General features: G+C 46.0%; 2 protein-coding genes across 2 annotated transcripts; one reads left to right on the top strand and one right to left on the bottom strand.

Annotated features, from left to right (window-relative positions):
* Positions 1-1559: 1559 nt before the first annotated feature.
* On the top strand, positions 1560-21436 carry POU5F1 (POU class 5 homeobox 1). The gene is made up of 5 exons (XM_033141604.1): positions 1560-2803; positions 13480-13594; positions 15168-15298; positions 18246-18410; positions 20437-21436. Exons 1-5 carry the CDS (start codon positions 2186-2188, stop codon positions 20716-20718), a joined length of 1311 nt encoding a protein of 436 aa, XP_032997495.1. The 5' UTR covers positions 1560-2185; the 3' UTR covers positions 20719-21436.
* On the bottom strand, positions 6767-7062 carry LOC117042122 (cytochrome c-like). The gene is given in 4 exon segments (XM_033141605.1): positions 6767-6831; positions 6834-6932; positions 6935-7020; positions 7022-7062. Coding segments are annotated over 4 exon segments (285 nt in total). The 3' UTR covers positions 6767-6772.
* Positions 21437-22766: the final 1330 nt, after the last annotated feature.

Genomic DNA, 22766 nt, shown 5'->3' with positions numbered 1-22766 from the left:
GTCTATTTTATTCTGTACCAAATAAAAATTAAAATCTCTTAAATTTTATATATAATTCCAGCCAGCTCCAATCTGTGCAGTGGTCAGGAGCATTGGCCTAGGACTCGAGGAGTCCCGGGTTCCAATCCCCACTTACACATGAAACTTGCTGGCTGACCCACTTTTCACCACTAGGCAACACTTCCAACACATCCATTCCCCCAGACTGGAGGGTCAGCCAGATCAGGGATAGGCAACTTGTGGCCCTCCGGTGTCTGACTCCCAGCAGGCCCAATGGTCACAGATGGATGGGGATTGTAGACCAAAATCTTCTGGAGGGCCACAAGTGCCCCTACTCCTGAGTGAGATGGAATTCTTTACCTGTTGAACCTCTGACTGCCAGCCTGCCATTGACAGAGCTCTGCCAGAAAGAAAAAATGCCAACCATCGTTCCCCCTATAAACCAAGAAATGATGGTATTTCTGCTGGCCATTGTTCACAACCAATGTTTTGTTTTTTTTCTGGGGGTGACGTAGGGGACGCATACTCCTAAACATTTTGTGAATCTAGGTTTGGCCCAGGGCCGGATTTGGGTTTGACGAGGCCCTAAGCTACTGAAGGTAACAGGGGCCCTTTATATGTCCAACTGTCCTTTGTCAACAACAAATTGTTGCTGTTTCTTGCGTGGTACATATGCTATATGGTAATTTATGGAGCTAATAAGTATCTAAAGCCATTTGCATATAACAAAATATGTATTTTTTGGAAACACATTTTCCCCTTTATTTTGGGGCCCCCCAAGAGACCCCTAAGCTACATCTTGTTTAGCTTATACGTAAATCCGGCACTGGTTTGGCTTCATTGAGGGGCAGTATTTCAATATGAGTAGGAAAATGAGAGTACCCCTAAATATATATATATATATTTTTAAGAAAGGAAGCACTGTTCATAACCCATTAATTAATATTAACCCCTTCCCTCCTGAACCAGCCCTCCACTGCCCATGTTCCCCTCCAACCCTCCCAGGAACCCCAAAAGGGCCCACCCGCCTCTTCCCCCCCCCCCCATCCAACAGGGTGTCCTCTTTTGAGCCTTCTCATCTCCTCCTCCCTTTGGCTTTGAAGCCCCCCCAGATCCTTTGCCCCTCTCACAGGGCTATCTCTCCAGCCCTTTCCACACACACCCACCCCCTCCAGGGGTAGAGGCCCGAGCTCTATTGTCTAGGTCTGAATGGGCCATATGGGGCTGCAGAATGGCCGGGCCCTGCTGAGCTTTGTTGGGTCCATGGCATTGGCGGTGGTTGGTTGGGGGCTCCTGGCCCTTTGAAGCTATGGAGGAGGGGGGGGGAGGGGGAGGGCGGGGGGGGGTCTTCACTCCCGATCTACTCCCCTTTGGCCAATACCTGGCAGCAAGAGGGTTGGGCGAGCAGGGGCTCTTTAAGGCGGAGGGGCGGGTCAGCTTTCAGGTTGGCCCCAAAGGCTTTCAAATACGCCCCACCGGTGGAGGTCGGAGAGGAGAAGCGCTGCAGCTTCTGCCTGGGCTGGCCGTCTGGGGACACTTCTCACCACTTCGGGGGGGGTTTTTTGGGGAGGGGGGGCTCTGCATATTTGACCTCTGGCTGGTCCCATTTTTCAGCCAGCTGCACACCTTGACTTCAACCTATAGACAAGAGCGGATATATTCTGCATCCTTTCCTCACGTCTCACTTTGCACCTGGATTCTTGGACCCAGACCTGGATGCACCACGTCTAACTTTTTTTTTAAAAAAAGAATTAGTTGCTGGCCAGCTGGTTCATTTCAGATCTTCTCTGCTTCCCCCCTCTCCCACCCCCCAGCTTTCTCTTTTATTTTATTTTTCCTGCACCCCCCGGGCCTGACTGACGGAACTGTGAGTGCTACTAAAGTTGGCTTCCATTTAGGGGGTCTCTCCGTGGTGGCAACATCCTTTTGAGTGGCTGCAAGAGGCTGAAGAAAAGAGAGAGAAATCAGATTTGGGGAAGAAGACCTAGGAAGGTTTTTTGGGGCTGTGTTTCTTTCGACTGTCCTGTCTCTGCTAGCATCAGTTTATCTACACCTGGGTTCCCACCTTTGTGACTTGTCTTCGGATTAAAAGCAATAACTCTGCTCTTCCTGGACACTTTTCGAGTTTAAGCGCCAGCCTTTTGAAATAAGAAAAGGAAAGGGAAAAAAAAAACCCAAGTTCACCATGGCTGGGCACTTGGGCAGAGAGTTAGATCGGCCCTATCCTTTCCCTGTCCAAGGGCTTCACCTTGGCAACATCCCGACTGCTCCTCACCATGAAGCTAGTGGAGGCTTCTTGCCTGAAGCCTTCAGTGGGGCAGCCCCTGGGCAGGGATTTGGGTTCAGGCCCGACTACGGGCCTCCCGGAGGGATGCTCGAGTCCCACCCTGGTGGAGGAGAAACTCCCAGGACTTGGTACCCCTTCCCTGCTGGAGGAGATGCCTGGAGTCACCATCCCGGGGTGATGATGGGGGCTTATGGGGTCACTCAGCCCGGGGAAGCCGCTTGCCAAGCCCCAAAGCCTGACATCAAAGTGGAGCCTGACTTTGAGCAGCCGGGGCCCTCCTATGTGCACACCTGGACAGGTGGCTGCCTTGCGCCTGGCGATAGCGGTGGAGCTGCTTCACCCCGTGAGGAGCCCCAGCGCTCCAGCAGCCCAGCTAGCCAGGATGGCGACCTGGGTAGCCTGACTGGCAGCGAGGAGACCAGCCCCCAGAGTAACGGTAGCAGCAGCCCAGGTGGGCAGGCAGCCTCTGGAGAAGTCAAGGAGGATGGCGGCAGCGGCGGCAGCAGCAGAGATGAGGTAAGGATGCTGTTTGTGAGTCTGGGAACCCCAGGGGGATGAATTAGGGACATAAGAAATGGCCTTCTGCAGAGTCAAGCCCATTGGCCCATCTAGTTCAGTATTACCTACACGGACTGGCAGCCGCTTTCTACAGGATTTTGGATTCCCAGCCCTGCAGATAAAAATAGTATAATAATAATTTGTACCCTGCCCATCTGGCTGGGATGGTGAGAGAGCATAAGAATTACTGAAAGGGAAACATGGAGAGTTGTTAGAGAAACAAGTGAATGGCGCAATGGACGCAGCTAGTTTCCACAGTTGGGATTGTCCTGTCTTGTCAACTTAATTGGCTACCCCATAGTTATTGTATGAAATAGGAAGTGATTATCTATGTCTGTTTTCAGCATGCCGCAGGTCTTAAAGCAAAGGTTGGTTGGTCTGCCTGGGGGAGAGGAAAAGCGGGGCATGGTTAAAGCCACAGAGTCTGCATTCGTATCAGTCTTAAAACGCAAAGTGCTTGGTGGTAACTACCAGGAATAAACTCGGAAATGAGATTTCAGCGGCCCAGGGTTTGTGCAGGGATTTGAACTGTTATGATTCAAGTCTAAAAAAAAACCTCTAGCCTGGTTGACCGTTTTTCTACTTCAAGCTATGTTGTGGTTGGGCTATACTTAATTGCATGCACGAGGCATGATGGTGACATGTTCTGTATGTAACTCCAATAGGGTTGCAAGGTTAGATGGTGTTTCTGGGCAGGTTTGAACCCCAGTACTTTCTGTTCAGAATGTAAGCTCTGGGTTCACAAGCTACTGCTCGGTTTTATTACATACTAGAGCCCTGCTGGATCAGGTCCATCTAGTTTAGCATCTTTTACCAACAGCAGCAAGGCAGGTGCTCTGGAAAGCTCATAAGTGAGGCATGAAACCAGCAGCCCTCCTTGTTAGTTGCTAATAACTGGTATCCACTGGTAGGCTCCCCCTGTATGTGGAGGTTCTGCCTAGCTCTCATGGCTAATAGCTGTATCTGTTTATATCCCAAATTCATCTCCAAGAGGCTGATGGTGGTGCATGTAGTTTTCCTCCTTCTCATTTAATTTTCACAACAACCTTTTGAGGTAGGTTAGGCTGAGAGGCAGTGATTGAACTCTCTTCCCCCCCCCCCCCAGGTCACAACCATGCCAAACAGCTAGGAGAGATTAGAAGCATCTTGATAACAATGCAGTGATTAGCGTGGCATGATTTATTCTTGACAAATCCATGCTGGCTCCTGCTAGGTTTATCACTTTTTTTGATTGAGTTATTAACTTAGCAGATTGTGGGAACTGCTTGATGCAATTTATCTTGATTTCAGCAAAGCAGTTGACAAAAAAGTTTTTGTTAGCAAACTGTTAAGCGTGAGCCAGAGGATATTACTGTTTAGTGGGTTCACAAATGGTTGGAAAACTGTCCTCAAAGATTGCTGAAGAACTTGGAAGAGGAAAAGTGTGTGTGTGTGGGGGGTTTTCATTTGGGGTGATGAGTCCTGGACCTGATATATTTTTAATGTTCTTATCAGTGGCTACAGTACTTGGAATAAGGGATAGAGGGAATCTTTACCAGAGATGGCACAAAGCTGAGAAGGATAGCCAAAACCTCAGAAGACAGGCATACAGTTTAAATTTACGTTTGACACAATGGAAAAACGGGTTGGAAATACAATTCTTTAGAGCCAAATGCAGAGTTCCAAACTTGGGGTGGTGGTGGTGGGGGCACAAACAGGATTGAGCTGAGGACAGGGTGTACACCTGGTTTTAGTTACAGGTAGGTAGCCGTGTTGGTCTGCTGTAGTCGAAACAAAATAAAAAATCAAATAAAAATTCCTTCCAGTAGCACCTTAGAAACCAACTAAGTTTGTTCTTGGTATGAGCTTTCTTGTGCATGCACACTTAAGAACCCACAGGCTTTATAGGAGGGAGATTTTCCTTGAGTGTTAATGGAGCAGTTCAGCAATTACCTAGAGGAGTAATGAGCTCTCCCTCACTGGTGGTCTCCAAGCAGAGACAGCCCTTATTGTGATGTTATATTCTACTTCTCAATTTCCAGTATCTAGCAGGGTGTTAAACAAGATGACTTAGGAGGCCCCCTTAAGTTCTAGGAACCTGCCCTCATTACATGGCTTATAGAGATACTTACTGGTGGCCTCAAGAGTTGCATGGAGGAATTCCTTAGAATATTTATTTATTTCAAGGATGCGTCTGAAAACTTAGTGCCAGAGTCCACTGAAGATTTTGGATATCTAGATAGTTCATTCTATCCCACCATCTCTGCGAGCCTCTCCTTGCTAAAAGCAATCAATGTTGCTGGCGATATTTCCGCTTGTGTTGAAAATGGAAAGTTGCTGTGACCCGGGGGCATTGATCAAACTCTCCAAGCTCAAGATCTTGCCTGTTGAAAACCTTACAGCCCACAGCCAAATGGCACATATCACCTTCTTCTTTTTTGCAGGTGATTGCGTGGCCATTCCTATATATATCAGGGGTGGCCAACTCCCAAGAGACTGTGATCTACTCACAGAGTTAAAAACTGGCAGTGATCTACCCCATTTTTGGGGGGTTCGGGTCAAAGTTGTTGAGCTGTTTTTAGGGAGGAGTCCCGCTTTTTGGGGTGCAGGGCAAAAATGCTGAGCATTTTTAGGGGAGCCACAGTTGTTGAGCTTCTTTGGGGGGGAGGCAGTGATCTACCACAGATGTTCAGTGATCTACCGGTAGATCACAATCTATCTGTTGGACGTGCCTGCTATATATTCTCTGTGGAACGCATCCTGTTTCTATAAATGAGAAATTGTAGGTGGGAGGAACTGTGTTTGTTTTAGTGCAAGTGGTTTTTCTCCTCCCCATCTTGTCTGCCCCATATCTCATATTTGTGGTGTTGGGGTGGGTTTTCTAAGTCTCCAGGCTAGGGACTCAGCAGAAGTGGATTGTAGAAGTTTAAAATTCTGAGCATGGTGAAAGGCATTACACCCCCCCCCCCAAAAAAAAAAAATACCATAAGTCACCCAGCACAACTGATTGGCAGTGGGGTTAAAACTTATAAAGAGCAATGCTGGATATTTGTCATGCAAATGTTTTTCACTTTAGATGTCCCGTCAGGTGGGGTCTGGGCTCTCCCACCATGTCCCCTTAACTTATTCTCTGCATGTGTGTGCAGTGCCATTTCTGACACCCATAAAATTTACAGTTTCTGAAGTCGCTTTTGACTGGAATCAAGGTCGAATAATCGTTTTTGAGGGTATAGTACAAATGGTTGCGCTCTCTCTCTCTCTCTCTCCCCTCACATGACACCACAATCCCATATCTTACATAAAATCTCGTGATTCGCAAAAGTAAATTTCTGTTTTGAGTTCTGAAATTGCGTTTTCTTCATAAATCGCACCATGGCTTATTACAATGAGCCTTTTCTGAAGAAGTGTGCATGCACACTAAAGCTCATACCAAGAACAAACTTAGTTGGTCTCTTAAGGTGCTACTGGAAGGAATTTTTTTATTTTGTTTTGACTATGGCAGACCAACACGGCTACCTACCTGTAAAATGAGCCTTTTCAGTCATTCCCCATAGTCTTTCCCCCTTTTTATCAGTTTTGTTTAACATAACATCCAGTCCAAAGAAGAGTCCTGCAAAATTTGATGTCTAGTTTGATCATTAACTTTTGGTTGATCCCAATAAAGGTATTTGTCCTGCTTTTTGTTTTTTGAGAGAGAGAGGGGTTGTCGGTTTTTTTTTAATTGCATGATCAGGAAACACTATAGAGTCGCCCTGATCACTGTACTCATTCAAGCATTATAATGCAAGAACAAGTACATACGTTAAGAACCATCCGTGATCAAAGTTCTCTGGCTGAAGGATTTTTGAAGATATTGCAATATAATGCATGCAAATACAGAAAGTTTAAAAACCAATCTCATCAAAGAGTCATCTCCATTTGTAAGGTGAAATAAGGCATTAGAAGCCATTAGTTAGAAGTGGCCTCCTTAAGGTATGCTATTAAATCCATCCTCTTCCCCTTCTTAATGCCATCTTAGTTCCTGGAATATACTTCTTGGGGTTTTCCAAGTAAACCAGCAGTGTATTTTCTCCCCAGGTTATACCTTTCCTTTTGTTGGCTTCCAGGAACCTTCGGCTTGACTGCTCTTTTGGCCAAAAAGACCATGCAGATTAGGGCCAGTTTTGTGCTTGTCTCCCTTTGCAACTGTGTGAACCCTTCTGAACACAGATTTTCTTGCCCTTCTCAATGTCTCCCATGGTCACTGCATGCAAAGTAGAGGAAGGGCTGCAAAGCCTGCTGTCTGCGTTTTTTTGTCCTGTTTTGATTCCTTAGCATAGCTGTCAACTTTTCCCTTTTCTTGCGAGGAATCTTATTCGGAATAAGGGAATTTCCCTTTAAAAAATGGGAAAGGTTGACAGCTATGTCTTAGTCATGCTGGCCATATGACCCGGGAAAACTGTCTGCGGACAAACGCCACGAGATGAGCACGTTCGCGACTGGACTTAACTGTCAGGGGTCCTTTACCTTTATGCATTCATTACTTCAGTTGGGTGGGGGCACACAATTTCTCTTCCTCCCCATTCTGTGCTTTGCGTCTGCTTCTACGTTCCAGAAACATTAAGAGCAAAAGCCAAGCGAAAAAAGTTTCTCAATCCTGATTTTTTTTTAAAGGGCTCTAGGCACGTTCCATTTTGCATTCGAAATTATCTTCATTCATTCAACAGCGCTTTGAATTTAAAGGCAGTTTTCTCCTACCCTAATGCTTGGGAATAAACGTCATTCTACCTCTAAGAAAATGACAACAACGTTTTTAAAGTAAAAATAATAAAAATGACATCTGTGATCATGTGCTTGCCTCCAGGCTATGTATAAGAAAGGATGCTATTTCCATGTGAGGCTGCAGGCTTCCTGGGAGCCCAGATGTGTGTGGGAACTAGCAGTGGTTGCCTAGTGGTGAGAAAATTCACTCTGTATGTGCTCAGAGGTGTTACTGGGTAGGCCTATACCTAAATTCTCCTATGTCAGGAGAGGTCATGGTCGGCTGTGTGGGATATTTGGCTTTAAATCCTGAAACGAGCATGGAAAAAGGGGGAAATTGGCCTTGAGTAAGGACCTTACTGGTAGTGGCACCCCGTTTGTGGAAAACCCTCCCCAAAGAGGCCTGCCTGGCACCTTCTTTGAATTGTAACCCACTTTTCACATGTTAAGTCATGCTGTGAAACTGGGTTTATCTCTCTGCAGTTTCATAAATGATTATATATCCACATAGAGAACAAGGTTGCTTGGCAGCTGTAGAAATGTCATCAGTAGCTATTTCTCGGCGAACTTTTTCACGCTTCTCTGAAATTCAGAGAAGCTTTGAACGCCAACCAGCTTTCAAAAGAGGAATAGTCTTAAGGCCAGAAATAGCGATGGCAACCTTATGTTGAGGCAGTTCAAATAACTGTATTGGAGGCACAGTTGACTTGTTATGCTAAAATCGTCTCCTGTGATCTCCTGGAGATCTGAGGGCCTTTGCAGCTTTTGCGGCTGTTGTTTGGTGAGCCTGCTCCAGAAGGGATTTCATACATACCTGCGCCAAATAAATGTTTTAAAAATGCTAAAAGGGGCGTTTCTAGAAGTGTTGCGGAGCAGGCATTCTTTATTGGGTGCAAAAGACCTTATCTGCAATGTGAGCCGAACCCTGCCCAGAGGTATCTGCACTTGAGTCCAGTCAATACTGTATCTGTTCCCTTGCCCAAAGATCAATGGAAGTGGGATGGGCGGGGAACACAAAAGACCCTTTTAATCTACCCTTGCTCTTTCTGAAGGGAGGAGGACAACAGCATCTTTTCTAGCAGAGAAGGCAAAGCTGTCAGAAGGCAAAAGTGTTCACTGAAAATGTTGCCAGAGTGGGGTGGGGTATTGGGGGGGGGGCAAGCTCATCTTTCAGGCTGTTTACCCTGCTGTGCTGATCAAGCTAGAGCTTTTAAGCTGGTTTTTCACTCTTCCCCCCCCCCCTACCCTAGTTTTTTGTTTTTGAGGGGGCAGCGCAGGGGGGGTGGCTCTGCTGCTATCTCTGATTCCAAAATCCTGTCTTGTGTTTAAAAAACGAGAAAGTTGGGTGGGAGGGAAATGGTGTTCCGTGCCTCGGACCACAATTACTATTACTGTACAGTACTTCTTGTTCTTAATACACATTCATTCCAAAGTTACAATGCATCTTTGTCCGCTGCCGTAATATCACAGAACGATCGCACCAATCCTCAGTCCCTCGTCACTGTCCTGTTGGCTCGACACATACCCTCAATAGGAACCCAACTACCGATCTGATTTACTGTTACTCTACTGCACTGGACTTTCCCTGTATCTCTCCAGCCTTTCTTGATCCATCTTTGCGTTAAAAAAAATCTGGCTTTGGCCACATTCGCCTCACACATTTAAAGCAGGTGGGTAGCCGTGTTGGTCTGCCATAGTCATAACAAAATAAAATAAAAAATTATTTCCAGTAGCACCTTAGTTGGTCTCTAAGGTGCTACTGGAAAGAATTTTTTATTTTATTTTGTTTTGACATTTAAAGCACTACGACAGCGCTTTAATAAAGAGTAATGACTTCCCCCAAAGGATCTTGGGAGCTGTTGTTTGTTGCGGGTGCTGAGAGTTGTGTCAGGAGACACTTCCCCCCCCCCCATTCCCCCTCACAGAACTACATTTCCCAGCTTTCCCTGGAAAGAGGGATTGATTGATAAACCACTCTGGGAATTGTAGCTCTGTGAGGGGAATTGAGGTGTGTGTGTTCATCAAAGACTGGACTAAATTTACGAATTATTTAAAAGACAATTGTATTCAATCAAATACTGTACGTTGATGGGACTGCAAGAAGCTTTGTATACTATCGAAGAAATGTCGTTGTAAATATGAAATTACAGTGATTAAGTTGGATACGATGATTTAAAGCAATGATTGAGTTAAGAAGTATAGTAATAAAGTAATAGACATTAGAAAATCATGTGGAGGGTTTGAGGGAAGTCATGGCCGTAAAAGGCCAAAATGTAAAATGAATGGAAAGATGAATGTGAAAGTTTTTTCCCAATGTATTTATATAAAAACAATAAAAATGGTATTAAAAAAAGAATAGATGGAGAAATAAACCTGATGTGGTATAAAAAAGAGGTGTGTGTGTGTGTGTGTGTGTGTGTCACCTAACAACTCTCAGCATCCTTATGCCATAATTCTTGGAGGGAAGCCATATCTGTTTAAAATGGAATCATAGCACTTTTGAATGTAGTGGTCTTAGACCAGGCATAGGCAAACTCGACCCTCCAGATGTTTTGAGACTACAATTCCCATCATCCCTGACCACTGGTCCTGTTAGCTAGGGATGATGGGAGTTGTAGTCCCAAAACATCTGGAGGGCCGAGTTTGCTTATGCCTGTCTTAGACACTCCAGGTCCTTTGACAATGGAAGAACTCCCAGCCCTTAACTGTTTGGGAGAGTGGCACCAAGAAAGATCTGGGGTAGCCAATGTGGGACCCTCCAGATGGACTACAGCTCCCATCATCCCTGGTCATAATCTGGCTGGGTTGATAGGAGCTAAATCCACAACATATGGGAGTGTACCATGTTGGCTATCCCTGGTCTAGGGACTGCAGCATGACTGGCTGTGGCAGGATGGGTTGAATAGCAGAAGGCTGGGAACAACATCCAGGGCGAAATTTGAGTCAAAGAATGGTGCATAGCCTGTCGCATGTCTTTGAGGTCTTGTTAATCTCCTTTGCTTCTTGTAATCTCTCTGTGGGCTTGTGAGGGGTGAAAGAGAGCAGGGCTCTCAGGAACTGTCTGTAAATGAAAACAACAGGGCAGTGCAGTGCATTGCTTTTTCTTTTTCTAGAGGGGCTTTTCTCTCCCCCCCCCCCGCCTTTTATGCTTTATTGGTTGAAAACTTTATAACAGAAATATGCAATAGATGTTATAGGCAAAATAAGAAATACAAAACAAGCAATTATTCATTCTTTAACTGGAGGTTACGCAACACAAATTACCACTGCACTTGCTTTGTACATCCATTTGTGATTAAAATTGACAAGACCTCCGATCTTCCCCCTTGCAATTCCCGAATTAAGTTCCTTAAATACGCACCTAAGCTTTACTTTCTCTATGCTATTTGACTTACTGTAAATTTAATTTTATAAAATTATCCTACATACACACCGGAGCTCAATCAACACTTGCCAACAGATTGATCTTTGGACAGTGTTCTTTTACATATGCTCTGTATATATCCCACTCTCTGATAAATTTTTCATCTGTAACTTCTCTTAACCTTGCTGATAATCTCACTAGCTCAGCGTACTCTCTTATTTTGTTTTGCCATTCTAATTTAGATGGAATATCCTCTCCCTTCCAGCCTTTTGCGATTAGGATTCTGGCAGCAACTGTTACATACATTGGCAGTGTACTGCAGTTGATAACAACAAACAGACAAATCTTTACCAAGACCCTCAGCAGTTTTCAAGTGGTCTGTGAGAAAGAAAGTTTGGGAGCCCGTGTCTTACCGGATTGGGTTCCCCTGAATTTTCTAGTTCTTAGTTAAGTGTTGAAGCATCTCGGGTGGTTCTGTGTCTCCTAGGGCTGCTTCAAGGCATTGGTTGCCTGAGGTGTTACAGCAAATTTCACCTTGATGTGTGAGGAGAAGCAGCCTAATATCCAAAGGTGGCCAAGTTATTTGAGCACCCAACAGAGAAAATCTGTCACGCTGGAGTCTATCTGATAGTTTTACATTTTCTTATTCTTCATCTTGGAATAGAACCTAGAAGTTTAACAGTCTAATTTTTGTACGTCCCCGCCCCCCGGAAACCTTGTCCCTATTTTGTTCCATTTTTTTTGTTGGTCGAAGTAACAGAATTACTCAAATAATGCACTTTAGAAAACATTTTTTTTTTTTAATGTGAATTTGGAAAATGGGGTTCCTCATTCTCTCCTACCTTTTTATTTTTTTATTTTTTTGCTGGGAAGGGATTCTGGTAAAGTTGTGATCAGCTCTGATGGGCCATCAGAAAAGGGACACATTCAGACAGCCATTTGATTCTGGCCCCAAGGCTAAGGCGATCAGCTCCTTTAGTTCAAAAACAAAACAACAATGTGTTTGGATCCCCCTGGTATTTGTGAAGGATATGAGTGAGTTTGCTCTTATCAGAGTTCAATACATCAAACTGTGGAGAAGCTATTTGCTTGACTAGACTGGGAGAAAGATCTACGGCAATTGGTGTCTGAACAAAGAGAAAACATGCTAAAGACTAGTACTGCAAGTTTTAAGTGATAAGCCATCCTCAGTGGCAGCAGTATAGGCAAAAAGAAATTCTTCCCTGGGGGAACTTTTTCCCACATTTTCACAGACACACATTCAGTTCAGTTACTTAATCTCCTGTCCCTGTGGAAAAACTGGTCTGACTGCCCAGAAAAGCTGCCATGTGGGTTCTGGTATCATCATTGAGGAATGTCTTAGAAATAGGTTTATTCATTCAAGTAACCTTGTCCCAAGGCTTTTCAGGCTAACAGGGCCTGGTTGCTAATCAGTGCCATTCCCTCTGCACATGTGTAATATGCTTGTATCCACACACACACACACACACACACACACACACACACACACAGAGAGAGAGAGAGAGAGATACAGTTGCAATCAAAATTACAGTATTCAACCCCCATTGCAAATCAGGTTCATCACCAAAAATTTGACGACTCTCAGCTGTTTGCAAGGGGCAAATCAAACCAAAGCAATCAAAATAGCTACCATAGATACCTGAAGGAGCGTCTCCACCCCCATCATTCAGCCCGGACACTGAGATCCAGCGCCGAGGGCCTTCTGGCGGTTCCCTCACCGTGAGAAGCAAAGCTACAGGGAACCAGGCAGAGGGCCTTCTCGGTAGTGGCGCCCGCCCTGTGGAACTCCCTCCCTTCAGATGTCAACGAGATAGACAACTACCAGACATTCAGAGGACATCTGAAGGCAGCCCTGTTTAGGGAAGCTTTTAATGTGTGATATTTTAATGTATTTTGATTTTTGTTGGAAGCCGCCCAGAGTGGCTGGGGAAATCCAGCCAGATGGGCGGGGTACTAATAATAACAATAATAATAATAATAATAATAATAATTAATAAATAGATGCTTCTACAGTGGTACCTCTGGTTAAGAACTTAATTCGTTCCAGAGGTCCGTTCTTAACCTGAAACTGTAATGGTTTCCCCCAATAGGATGCTGGCTTCTCCACTATATATGCAACTCTATATGACTTTCTCTGTTGAACAGAATTGATGAGAAACCTCTCATGACCTGATGGCTTAGCCCAGTGGCAGGGAAGCTGTGGTACTTGCTGCAGCTTTTGTTGTCCCTGACCACTGGCGATGCTCGGTGGGCCTCATGAGAATTGTAGTTCAATAGCACGGCCACAAGTTCTCTACCCAGGGCTTAACGGGTCAGAATCTTAAGTCTTACTGGTTTCCTGGGGGAATATTGTTGGTTAACTTGGTGATCAATGGTTTAGGCCTTGAGGCCTGGGGGCCTGAGTGGGAAAGACAGCTACAACCCCTGGCTGTGGAGGTGAGATGGCCGTGGTGCTGATTTGATGTGTTTTCCCATAGACAAGCCGTTCTTGTTCTTCTCCTGTTTACCCAAGCCCATCTTTTCTCCCTAGGTTCCTATTAATACCTCAGAGGAACTGGAAGAGTTTGCCAGGCTGCTCAAGCACAAAAGAATCTCGCTGGGCTTTACTCAGGCAGACGTGGGACTGGCCTTGGGTCTGCTGTATGGTGGGTATTTTTCTGTGTCAAATAATAATAATAATAATAATAATAATAATAATAATAATAATATCACAAAGGAGACCTTTAAGGTGTTCAGAAACTCAAACCCAATGAACTTATTCCCCTCCTCCAGATATGGGGGAAAGCAGGTGGAAATGCTTATTGGGCTGGACCAGGCATAGGCAAACTTGGCCCTCCAGTTGTCTTGGGACTACAGTTCCCATCATCCATGGCCACTGGTCCTGTTAGCTAGGGATGATGGGAGTTGTAGTCCCAAAACATCTGGAGGGCTGAGTTTTCCTATGCCTGGGCTGGGTCAATTACATTTTGCTGACTGAGGCATTGCAGCAAATTGCATATTTCCCCTGCCTGAAGCCAAGGTGCATATATACTAGTGGTGGGCGGGCTGTTAAAGGAGGAGTTGTGCCTCTGGTGGGGTAAACATTGTGCTCCTCCTGGGATAGTTTTTCTGCCGTTGGTCCCCCCCCCCCTTGCACTCATCTCTCACCTGCAGCTCCCAGAAGCTGTCAGCATGCAACAGATCAGGCGTAGGCAAACTCAGCCCTCCAGATGTTTGGGACTACAATTCCCATGATCCCTAGCTAACAGGACCAGTGGTCAGGGATTGATGGGAATTGTAGTCCCAAAACATCTGGAGGGCCAGGTTTGCCTATGCCTACAACAGATGGTTGGATGGCTCCTTCCAGCAAAACAAAATCGAAAATTCTTTCTAGTAGCACCTTAGAGACCAACTGAGTTTGTTCCTGGTATGAGCTTTCGTGTGCATGCACACTTCTTCAGATACACTGAAACAGAAGTCACCAGATCCTTAAATATAGTGGGGGAGTGGGGAGGGGTATTACTCAGAAGGGTGGTGGGAATGGGTGATAGGCTGATAAGTGTGGAAAACCTGTTGATGACTCTAAACGGCTGCAATTAGTCTTGCAGGGAAAGGCAAGGGGTGAGATGGCTAAAGATGGCTTTGTTATGTATAATGAGATAAGAATCCAATGTCTTTGTTCAAACCAGGTTTCTCCATGGTTTTAAGTTTGGTGATTAGTTGCAATTCAGCCACTTCTCTTTCCAGTCTATTTCTGAAATTTCTTTGTATTAAGACAGCTACTTTGAGATCTTTTATAGAATGTCCTGGGAGATTGAAGTGTTCTCCTACTGGTTCCTTCCAGCAACTCCTGCAGCCAAGCTGGTGCCAAACGTATTGCTCTGCTTTACTTTGGGCCACATCAGCGAGGCCGAGAGGGGTCTGGGCAGCCCAGGACCTCTAGACACACTTCCCAGGCTTCCCCCTACCCCTGGGGAAGGCCTGGGTGAAAAAATAAGGCTGTGGCTAGTGGTGAAAACTCCTAAGAGTTATCACGGATCCCTCCTTTGGAGGCAACCGAACCAGGAATGGCTGCCTCCAATCTTGGGGCTGCCTCCGATCTGAGTCTAGCCTGTGCTTTCCATTATCATGCAGTTACGGTTACTGTTGCGTCGCCTGCCTGCCTCGGCTTCTAGCACACTCACTGCATTCCTGTCCCCAAATCTGGTTTTCGCCCGTCGTCTTTTCTCCCTCCCACAGGGAAGATGTTCAGCCAGACCACGATCTGCCGCTTCGAAGCCTTGCAGCTGAGCTTCAAGAACATGTGCAAACTGAAGCCCCTCCTCCAACGCTGGCTGGAAGAGGCCGATTCCAACGAGAATTTGCAGGAGGTGAGCCTCCCGGAAAGGGAGTTGAGTGGCATGTTCCTTGCGCCGGGGAGAAGTCTTCGTCCGGGATGCTAAATTATTATCAAACCATTGCTTGCCACCCTAGCTGGGGCTGCGCAGAGTTGCTTCGGCAACATCGATGGGCCTCTGCTCCAAAGAGCTTAGGCTTGTATCCGGCTAAATCGGGGGTCGGCAAGGTTTACCTTGGTTGGGCCGCTTCACTCCAGCAGAGATCCCTCTGTGGGCTGCATTGTGTGTGTGCATGAGCCTTGCGATTGTCTGCGCAGTCACGATTTCTGGCATATATAAAAGAGCCAAAACAACAACAACCCAGTGTTGTGCACAGAGTGATGTTGTTGTTGTTGTTGTTCAGTCGTTCAGTCGTGTCCAACTCTTCGTGACCCCATGGACCAGAGCACGCCAGGCACGCCTATCCTTCACTGCCTCTCGCAGTTTGGCCAAACTCATGTTAGTAGCTTCAAGAACACTGTCCAACCATCTCATCCTCTGTCGTCCCCTTCTCCTTGTGCCCTCCATCTTTCCCAACATCAGGGTCTTTTCCAGGGAGTCTTGTCTTCTCATGAGGTGGCCAAAGTACTGGAGCCTCAACTTCAGGATCTGTCCTTCTAGTGAGTACTCAGGGCTGATTTCTTTGAGAATGGATAGGTTTGATCTTCTTGCAGTCCATGGGACTCTCAAGAGTCTCCTCCAGCACCATAATTCAAAAGCATCAAGCACAGAGTGATAGGAAAGCTAAATTATGTTGGCAGTGGAGTTAGAGACTGAGATGCGACTGTCCCAGGCCAGGGAGGAGGAGGATGAATAGACTATTAACCAGAGCTTTAGCTTATAGGAAGGATGTGCGTGTGGAGTTCGCAGTACTGTGGGAGAAGAAGGGCTACAATTCGGCAAATGTGAGTTTGTGGTATGTAAGGGGAGAGGAAATGAACCCAAGGCTGGTCTTGATGCCAAGAGATGTAGAGAAAGCTCAGAGGTGATCGCTTGTTAGAAAAATCATTCCAAACTAGGTACAGGCATGTCCAACAGGTAGATCGTGATCCACCGGTAGATCACCGGACATCTGCAGTAGATCACTGGTAGATCATTGGCTCTCCCCAAAGATGCTGAACAACAATATAGGCATACCGGAGAACCCTCTCTATTTACTGCATACATTCTTCTAAGACGGAATTATAAAAAACTATTAAAGAAAAAAAAGCTGAAAGCTGAGAGAAATGCCTGGCAGAGCTTGGTTAAGGCCTCAAAGGAGAAAGACATATCTTGCTTTTGTCGTACCATCTCGGGTCTTCTGGACCAGGAGCACAATGGATGCTGAACAACTGTGGCTCCCCTATCCTAAAAAAAGCTCAACAACTTTGACCTGAACCCCCAGTTTTTAACTCTGTGAGATAAACTCTGTTCAACTCTGTTCACTGTCAGTTTTTAACTCTGAGTAGATCGCAGTCTCTTGGGAGTTGGCCATCCCTGAACTAGGAAATCTTAACTTCAGATTGTGTATCGTACACCCAGTGCTGGTCCTTCTTGGCAGAAATGCCACCATCCATCCCCAAGAGAGAAGTGGCATGGGCTTTGGGGGGCAGCCTCAATATTTGCAGAAGTACAATCCTTTTAAAGAAAGCAAAGAACACCCTAAGCCTGAGGAGGACGGCAACAACAACTAAAACAGCCCAGTGGGGGCTGAGAACATTAGTTGAGCCATGCTGGGTTAGGCCAGGTATGTAGGGTGTATATGAGAGGAAGAGAGGGGAAGCATTTCAGAATTTAAAGAGCGAGGAAATCCAGGGGGTAGGGTTGCATCTGGGGAAATGGTGGTATATGAAGGGCTTAGAACAGATTGAAGCACAGTGGCCAGTTCTGATATTGGAGAGGGGGAGAATAGACCAGAGGAGAACATCAAAGGTAAAAGAGGCTCTTGTTGTTTAGTCGTGTCCGAATCTTCGTGACCCCATGGACCAGAGCATGCCAGGCACTCCTGTCTTCCATTGCCTCCTGCAGTTTGGTCAGACTCAAGTTGGTAGCTTCAAGAACACTGTCCAGCCATCTCGTCCTCTGTCATCCCCTTCTCCTTGTGCCCTCCATCTTTCCCAACATCAGGGTCTTTTCCAGGGAGTCAGAGAAGGTTAGCCTGGATAAGAGAAGGTTAAGGGGTGATATGATAGCCATGTTCAAATATATAAAAGGATGTCATATAGAGTAGGGAGAAAGGTTGTCTTCTGCTGCTCCAGAGAAGCGGACACGGGGCAATGGATTCAAACTACAAGAAAGAAGATTCCACCTAAACATTAGGAAGAACTTCCTGACAGTGAGAGCTGTTTGACAGTGGAATTTGCTGCCAAGGAGTGTGGTGGAGTCTCCTTCTTTAAGCGGAGGCTTGACAGCCATCTGTCAGGAATGCTTTGATGGTGTTTCCTGCTTGGCAGGGGGTTGGACTGGATGGCCCTTGTGGTCTCTTCCAACTCTATGATTCTGTGATTGTCTTCTCATGAGGTGGCCCAAGTATTGGAGCCTCAGCTTCAGGATCTGTCCTTCCAGTGAACACTCAGGGCTGTTTTCCTCCAGAATGGACAGGTTTGATCTTTTTGCAGTCCATGGGACTCTCAAGAGTCTCCTCTAGCATCATTTTTTCGGCCATCAGCCTTCTTTATGGTGCAGCTCTCACTTCCATACATCACTACTGGGGAAACCAAAAGAGGCTCTAGGATTTGCCAAAATGGCTATCGATCAGGGTGGCGTAGCAATGTCATTTGACCGTGGCTTACATCAGGAGGCAGTTATCGATGCTCCCAGCGCCTCCTTGTGGCTCTGTTGGTGAGCGCACACAGGAGGAGCATGGAAGAGTCTGTCCAGTCACTGGTGGGAAGGGTGGGTTGTTTGTGGGTCAGGGTTGTTGGTTTGGCAGCGTCACCAAACATGGCTATCTCTTGTGCAGCAGCTGTGCTCCATGGAGTCTGCCATGATCCAAGCCCGGAAACGTAAACGTACCAGCATTGAGAACAGCGTGCGGGGCACCCTCGAGTCTTACTTCCTACGCTGCCCCAAGCCCAACGTGGACGAGATCGAGCAGATTGCTGATAACCTCAGCCTGGAGAAGGATGTGAGTGACACCCATCTTCCTTCACCTTCCCATGGGCCTGCTACTTCACTACTCCTGGCAAAAATCAAAATCAAAATGAGCCCGGTCCAACAAGATGGGCTCAAGCTCATCTGAGGTGGGAAGGGAAAGAGACACGCTTCTGAGTCACAGTTCCATTTTATGTAATGAAACTAGATATACTATAGCGTAGTGCAAGGGTGCCCAAACTCAAAGAGGGCCAGATTTGATGAAGTGAACATATGTGAGGGCCAACCAAAGTTGTTCACCTTTTTTTGAGGATTAAGGTTGTTGAGCTTTTTTTTAAAGATTTTACCCCAAGGTTGTTGAGCTTTTTTAGGACTGAAGTTACTAATTCAAATACAACCAATTTTTTAGATGTTGACTGCCTATCTATCTATCTATCTATGCACACCTCCTACTCCAGGTTGCTCTTTCTCTTGCATGCCCTCTCTTAGCTTCACCCCCTTTCTCACTGCTTCCTTTGTTCACATGAATAGACTCTCTGCTCCTTTCACATGCCTTGTTGGCCTCTTCTGCCCTATTGCCAATCTTTCTGCCGGACTCTGCTTTATTCCTCTGATGGAGGCAGAGCATCCTCCTTGTCGCTCTGGGTCTGCCTTTGCTCTCTTTCCAGGGCAGCTATTGCATGCACACGACACACCCATGTTCTTCGCAAGCATATACACCTAACTCCACCAAGTTGCCACCACAGACCACTTAAACGAATCTCACGGACCACTGGTGGCCTGCGGACTTCACTTTGGGGGCTGCTGCAATAGAGAACTAGATTTATGTTGCAAGTCGCCAGCAGGTGGTGAACTATCGCTTCCAGTTTCAAGTACAGTATTCAGAACTGAATTCAGGCTCTGAAACTGTTGAGACCTACCTGCATGAACTTAAGAGCTGCCTTTACACAGGATGAGGCCAGGGGACTTGAGTGAGCTTCCCTAACCTGCTGCCCTCCAGATATTTTGGGCTCCATCAGCCCCGACTGTCTGCTCTGCTGCCTCAGGCTGATGGGCACTACAGTGGTATATACTGGCTTAGTGTTTTGACTCCAACCTTCCCAATGCCTCTTAAAAGGGAGATATGAAGGGAGTAGCCTTCACACACACACACACACACACACACACACACACACACACACACTGCTTGCCTTCACTATCTGGTATTCAGGAGTGTCTAAATACCCACTTAGCTATGATGGAGATTCAGAGGTAAATTAACTTTCCCTTTTAGCTGTGATGGCTAACCACCACCATTTTGACCGTATTCCACAAGATTGTGCAAAGTACTTCCACTTGTCATTTCTTAACCTACTACCAGTCAATCTAATAAATTAATCCCCTGCTCTGGTATTTTGTAGGTGGGGTATAATATTTATCTACTGATGTGTTGCCATTCATAATAATTCCACCTCTGTCCTGCCCCCATGAATGCTCATTCATTCATTCATTCATTCATAGCATTTATTCCCCACCTTTCAGCTGTGAAAGCACTCAAGAGCAGCTTACAAATCAATTAAAAACAACAACAACCAGCCACTCCTCAGGCTTACAGTGTCTAAAAAGACATAACTCAAAAGAAAAAGAAAAAGGAGCAAAATTCACACCCAAATCGCTGCAGCATTTGGGGTTGTACAGCAAATGGTTTCTGCGAATCTTGGGGTTCTACCACCTGGGGCGAGATCTGAACATGCAGATTTAATTATTGTTTATTGTTTGTTAAAAATAATGCCCTTAAAAATCGCTTCTGATGTTTATTATTCAACAAGCAAAACGTGCAACACAAGTCCCAGCACTCCCGACTTTAGAGTTGGGGACTGAGGCCAAGGAGTGTGGCTTCCCAAGGCCGCCCAAGAGACTTGTGTTCCTGTTCTGCAGTGCCCAAGAAAGGTCTTGCAGAACCCTCTGGGGAGAGTCGAGAAATGGCAGGAAGGCGGTGTGGGTCAAGACAGAGGAAGTTGCCTTGCCAGTAACCTATATATGTCGTCTTGTTTTTTTCCCCTTTGCCCACACCCTTGTAGGTTGTCCGCGTCTGGTTCTGCAATCGTCGCCAGAAGGGCAGGCGCAACTTAGGGGCTGGCTCGCGGGATGACTACGATGGGCCGGCCCTACCGCCTCCCTTCGCGCGCCAGGCTCCGCCCCCTGGGCTCGGCCCCGCCCACCACCAGCTGGGCCCACCCCACCAGGGCTACAATGGCGCCGCATTCGCTGCTCTGTACCTGCCCCCGTTCCACGAAGGGGACGCCTTCGTTCCTTCCCCCTCTGGCTCTGCCGTCATGGGCCACCCGATGCATTCGAGCTGAAGAGCCCCCCACTTTTAAACAAGCTTATCCCTCCTAAGCCTTAGTCGGGAAGGAGTCCCTCAGGCTACTTCCCTGCTTTCTAACTAAGGAGCCTTTAAAAGGGGGGTTGTCTAATTTTTGTCTTTTTCTGCTTTTTAAATCAGGGGTGCAGGACTTATTGGCAGTATTGCAATTTGGAGGGGAAACGGGCGAGGCACCAATTTTTTTATTGTAACCGTGGTTTTAAATTGCCGCTCATCACATTCCCCAGGCAAGAAAATAGTGCCTCTAGAAGCATCAATGGGGACTTAAAAAAAAAAGTTCTAGTTTGCTGGAGCCATCTTTTTAATCTCCAATGGATCTCTACAATTGTAATCTGGACATAAGATCTCTCTCTCTCTCCCCCCCCCTCCAAGACTGAAAGAATTGACAGCAGCCTCTGCCAACCTGCTGCTGTCCAGATGTTTGGACTACCATCAATCCCAGTCAGCACAGCTGCTCTGTCTTGGTCTAATGGGACTCGTCGTCCAAAACATCTGGACGGCACCAGGTTGGGGAAGGCTGATCTACTGACTTAAAAGCACGATTCTTCTCAGGCTGCTAAAGTTCAGCATTTTTAAGTAGCATTCTCCTGTCGAGATCTTAAAACACTTTGATTCTGCAGTCGACAACTGGGTGGTTCAGTTTTCCTCCATGCAATGAAAATTCCCGGGGAGAAGGATAATATTTACTTCTACGGTGCAGTCCAGAGAGTTTTTAGAATGTGGTGTCCTCTTCTGTGTTAACTAGGGCCAGTGGTTAGGTTGTAGCAACCTTTCTAGAAAACCTAGGTTAGCAGGTATCCAGGAAGCTTTAGAATGAGTAGGGGGGGGGGAATCCTTTTAATCTGGAATCTCTTTTAGGCCTCCTGTCACACTGTCAAACCTCAAAGTAGATTTCGTTCTAGACGCTGACTTCCTCTCTTGAGCAAAGAATGCAAAGTTAGTTTTGAAACCAAAGTTAGTTTAGAAATTTGTATGTGTGGGAGACTGATTGGCAGATTGGGATACATGAACGCATGTCTTTCCCCGTAAATTTAGGATGGTCCTTTTGGTGCTCTAGCAGTTTCCCCCAACCCTGGGGCACTCCCATCATCCCTGACTATTTGTCATCACGGGGGTTGCACTCCAACATCTTGTGCAGGCCCAAGGTTGGGAAAACCACTCTAGAATGTCTACATCTGCTCTATAATAGTTGGTGCATAATAATAATAAAAAAATCAGTCCCTTTCCCCAAGGGCATTTGTCCCTTTTTAAAAAATACCTTGCCTTGTTCACAAATTACTGCAAACTTCTGAAACAATTCCTTTAAAAGAAAAAACAGCGAGAGGCATGCGATTTCCTCTTCGCTCCCTTTCCCATTTATTTGCTACTCAGTATTTACTATTTTGCCTCTAGTATGGGAGAAGCACGGTTGTTGTTGTAGTGGTGTTTTTTTTAAATAAATGATCCGTAATAATTTGGCCTCTCAAGTTTTGTAATGTACTCTTGGCACTCTGAACTGTATGCATGCCATTTCTCATTACAGACCCCTATTAAAAAAAAATTGCCAATCACACTGTGTGTCTCGTTTTCAAAACCAGAAGCACACGGACTCCTACCAGGTCGGTACACAAACCAGTTTAGTCATTCTTGTACCCCTGTTGCATTCTCTGACTTGTCTTTACTACTTGACCTGCCCTCTAATTTTCTCATCTGAACAGGCAGAGGAAGAGGGTGGCCTTACAGAAATACATTTGTTAGCAAGAAATCCCCCAGTGTAAACACCAACTGTTATGAAATGGGAGACACCAACTTTTGCAGTTTGGGTTTATTTCAATTACTGTGATCACGCCTGGTGCAAAAAAGGAGAGGTGCCCTAGCGGAGGGAAAGGACAAATCCTTCCATCTACAGAGAATAAAGCAAGCTGGCAGAACACGCTTGCAGGAATAAACCCCCTCCCTAAACTACAGGAGTCTTTGGTTATGTTGCAGAAAGTTCACTGCGCTAGCTTATTTTTGATTCAGCGTTTCAGAAGGCAGATTCCTTGG

The sequence above is a fragment of the Lacerta agilis genome, chromosome 2, assembly GCF_009819535.1.
Source record: "Lacerta agilis isolate rLacAgi1 chromosome 2, rLacAgi1.pri, whole genome shotgun sequence".
Classification (NCBI taxonomy): domain Eukaryota; kingdom Metazoa; phylum Chordata; class Lepidosauria; order Squamata; family Lacertidae; genus Lacerta; species Lacerta agilis.
The sequence above is the reverse complement of the archived record's forward strand: the minus strand, read 5'-3'. Positions and strand labels throughout refer to the sequence as shown.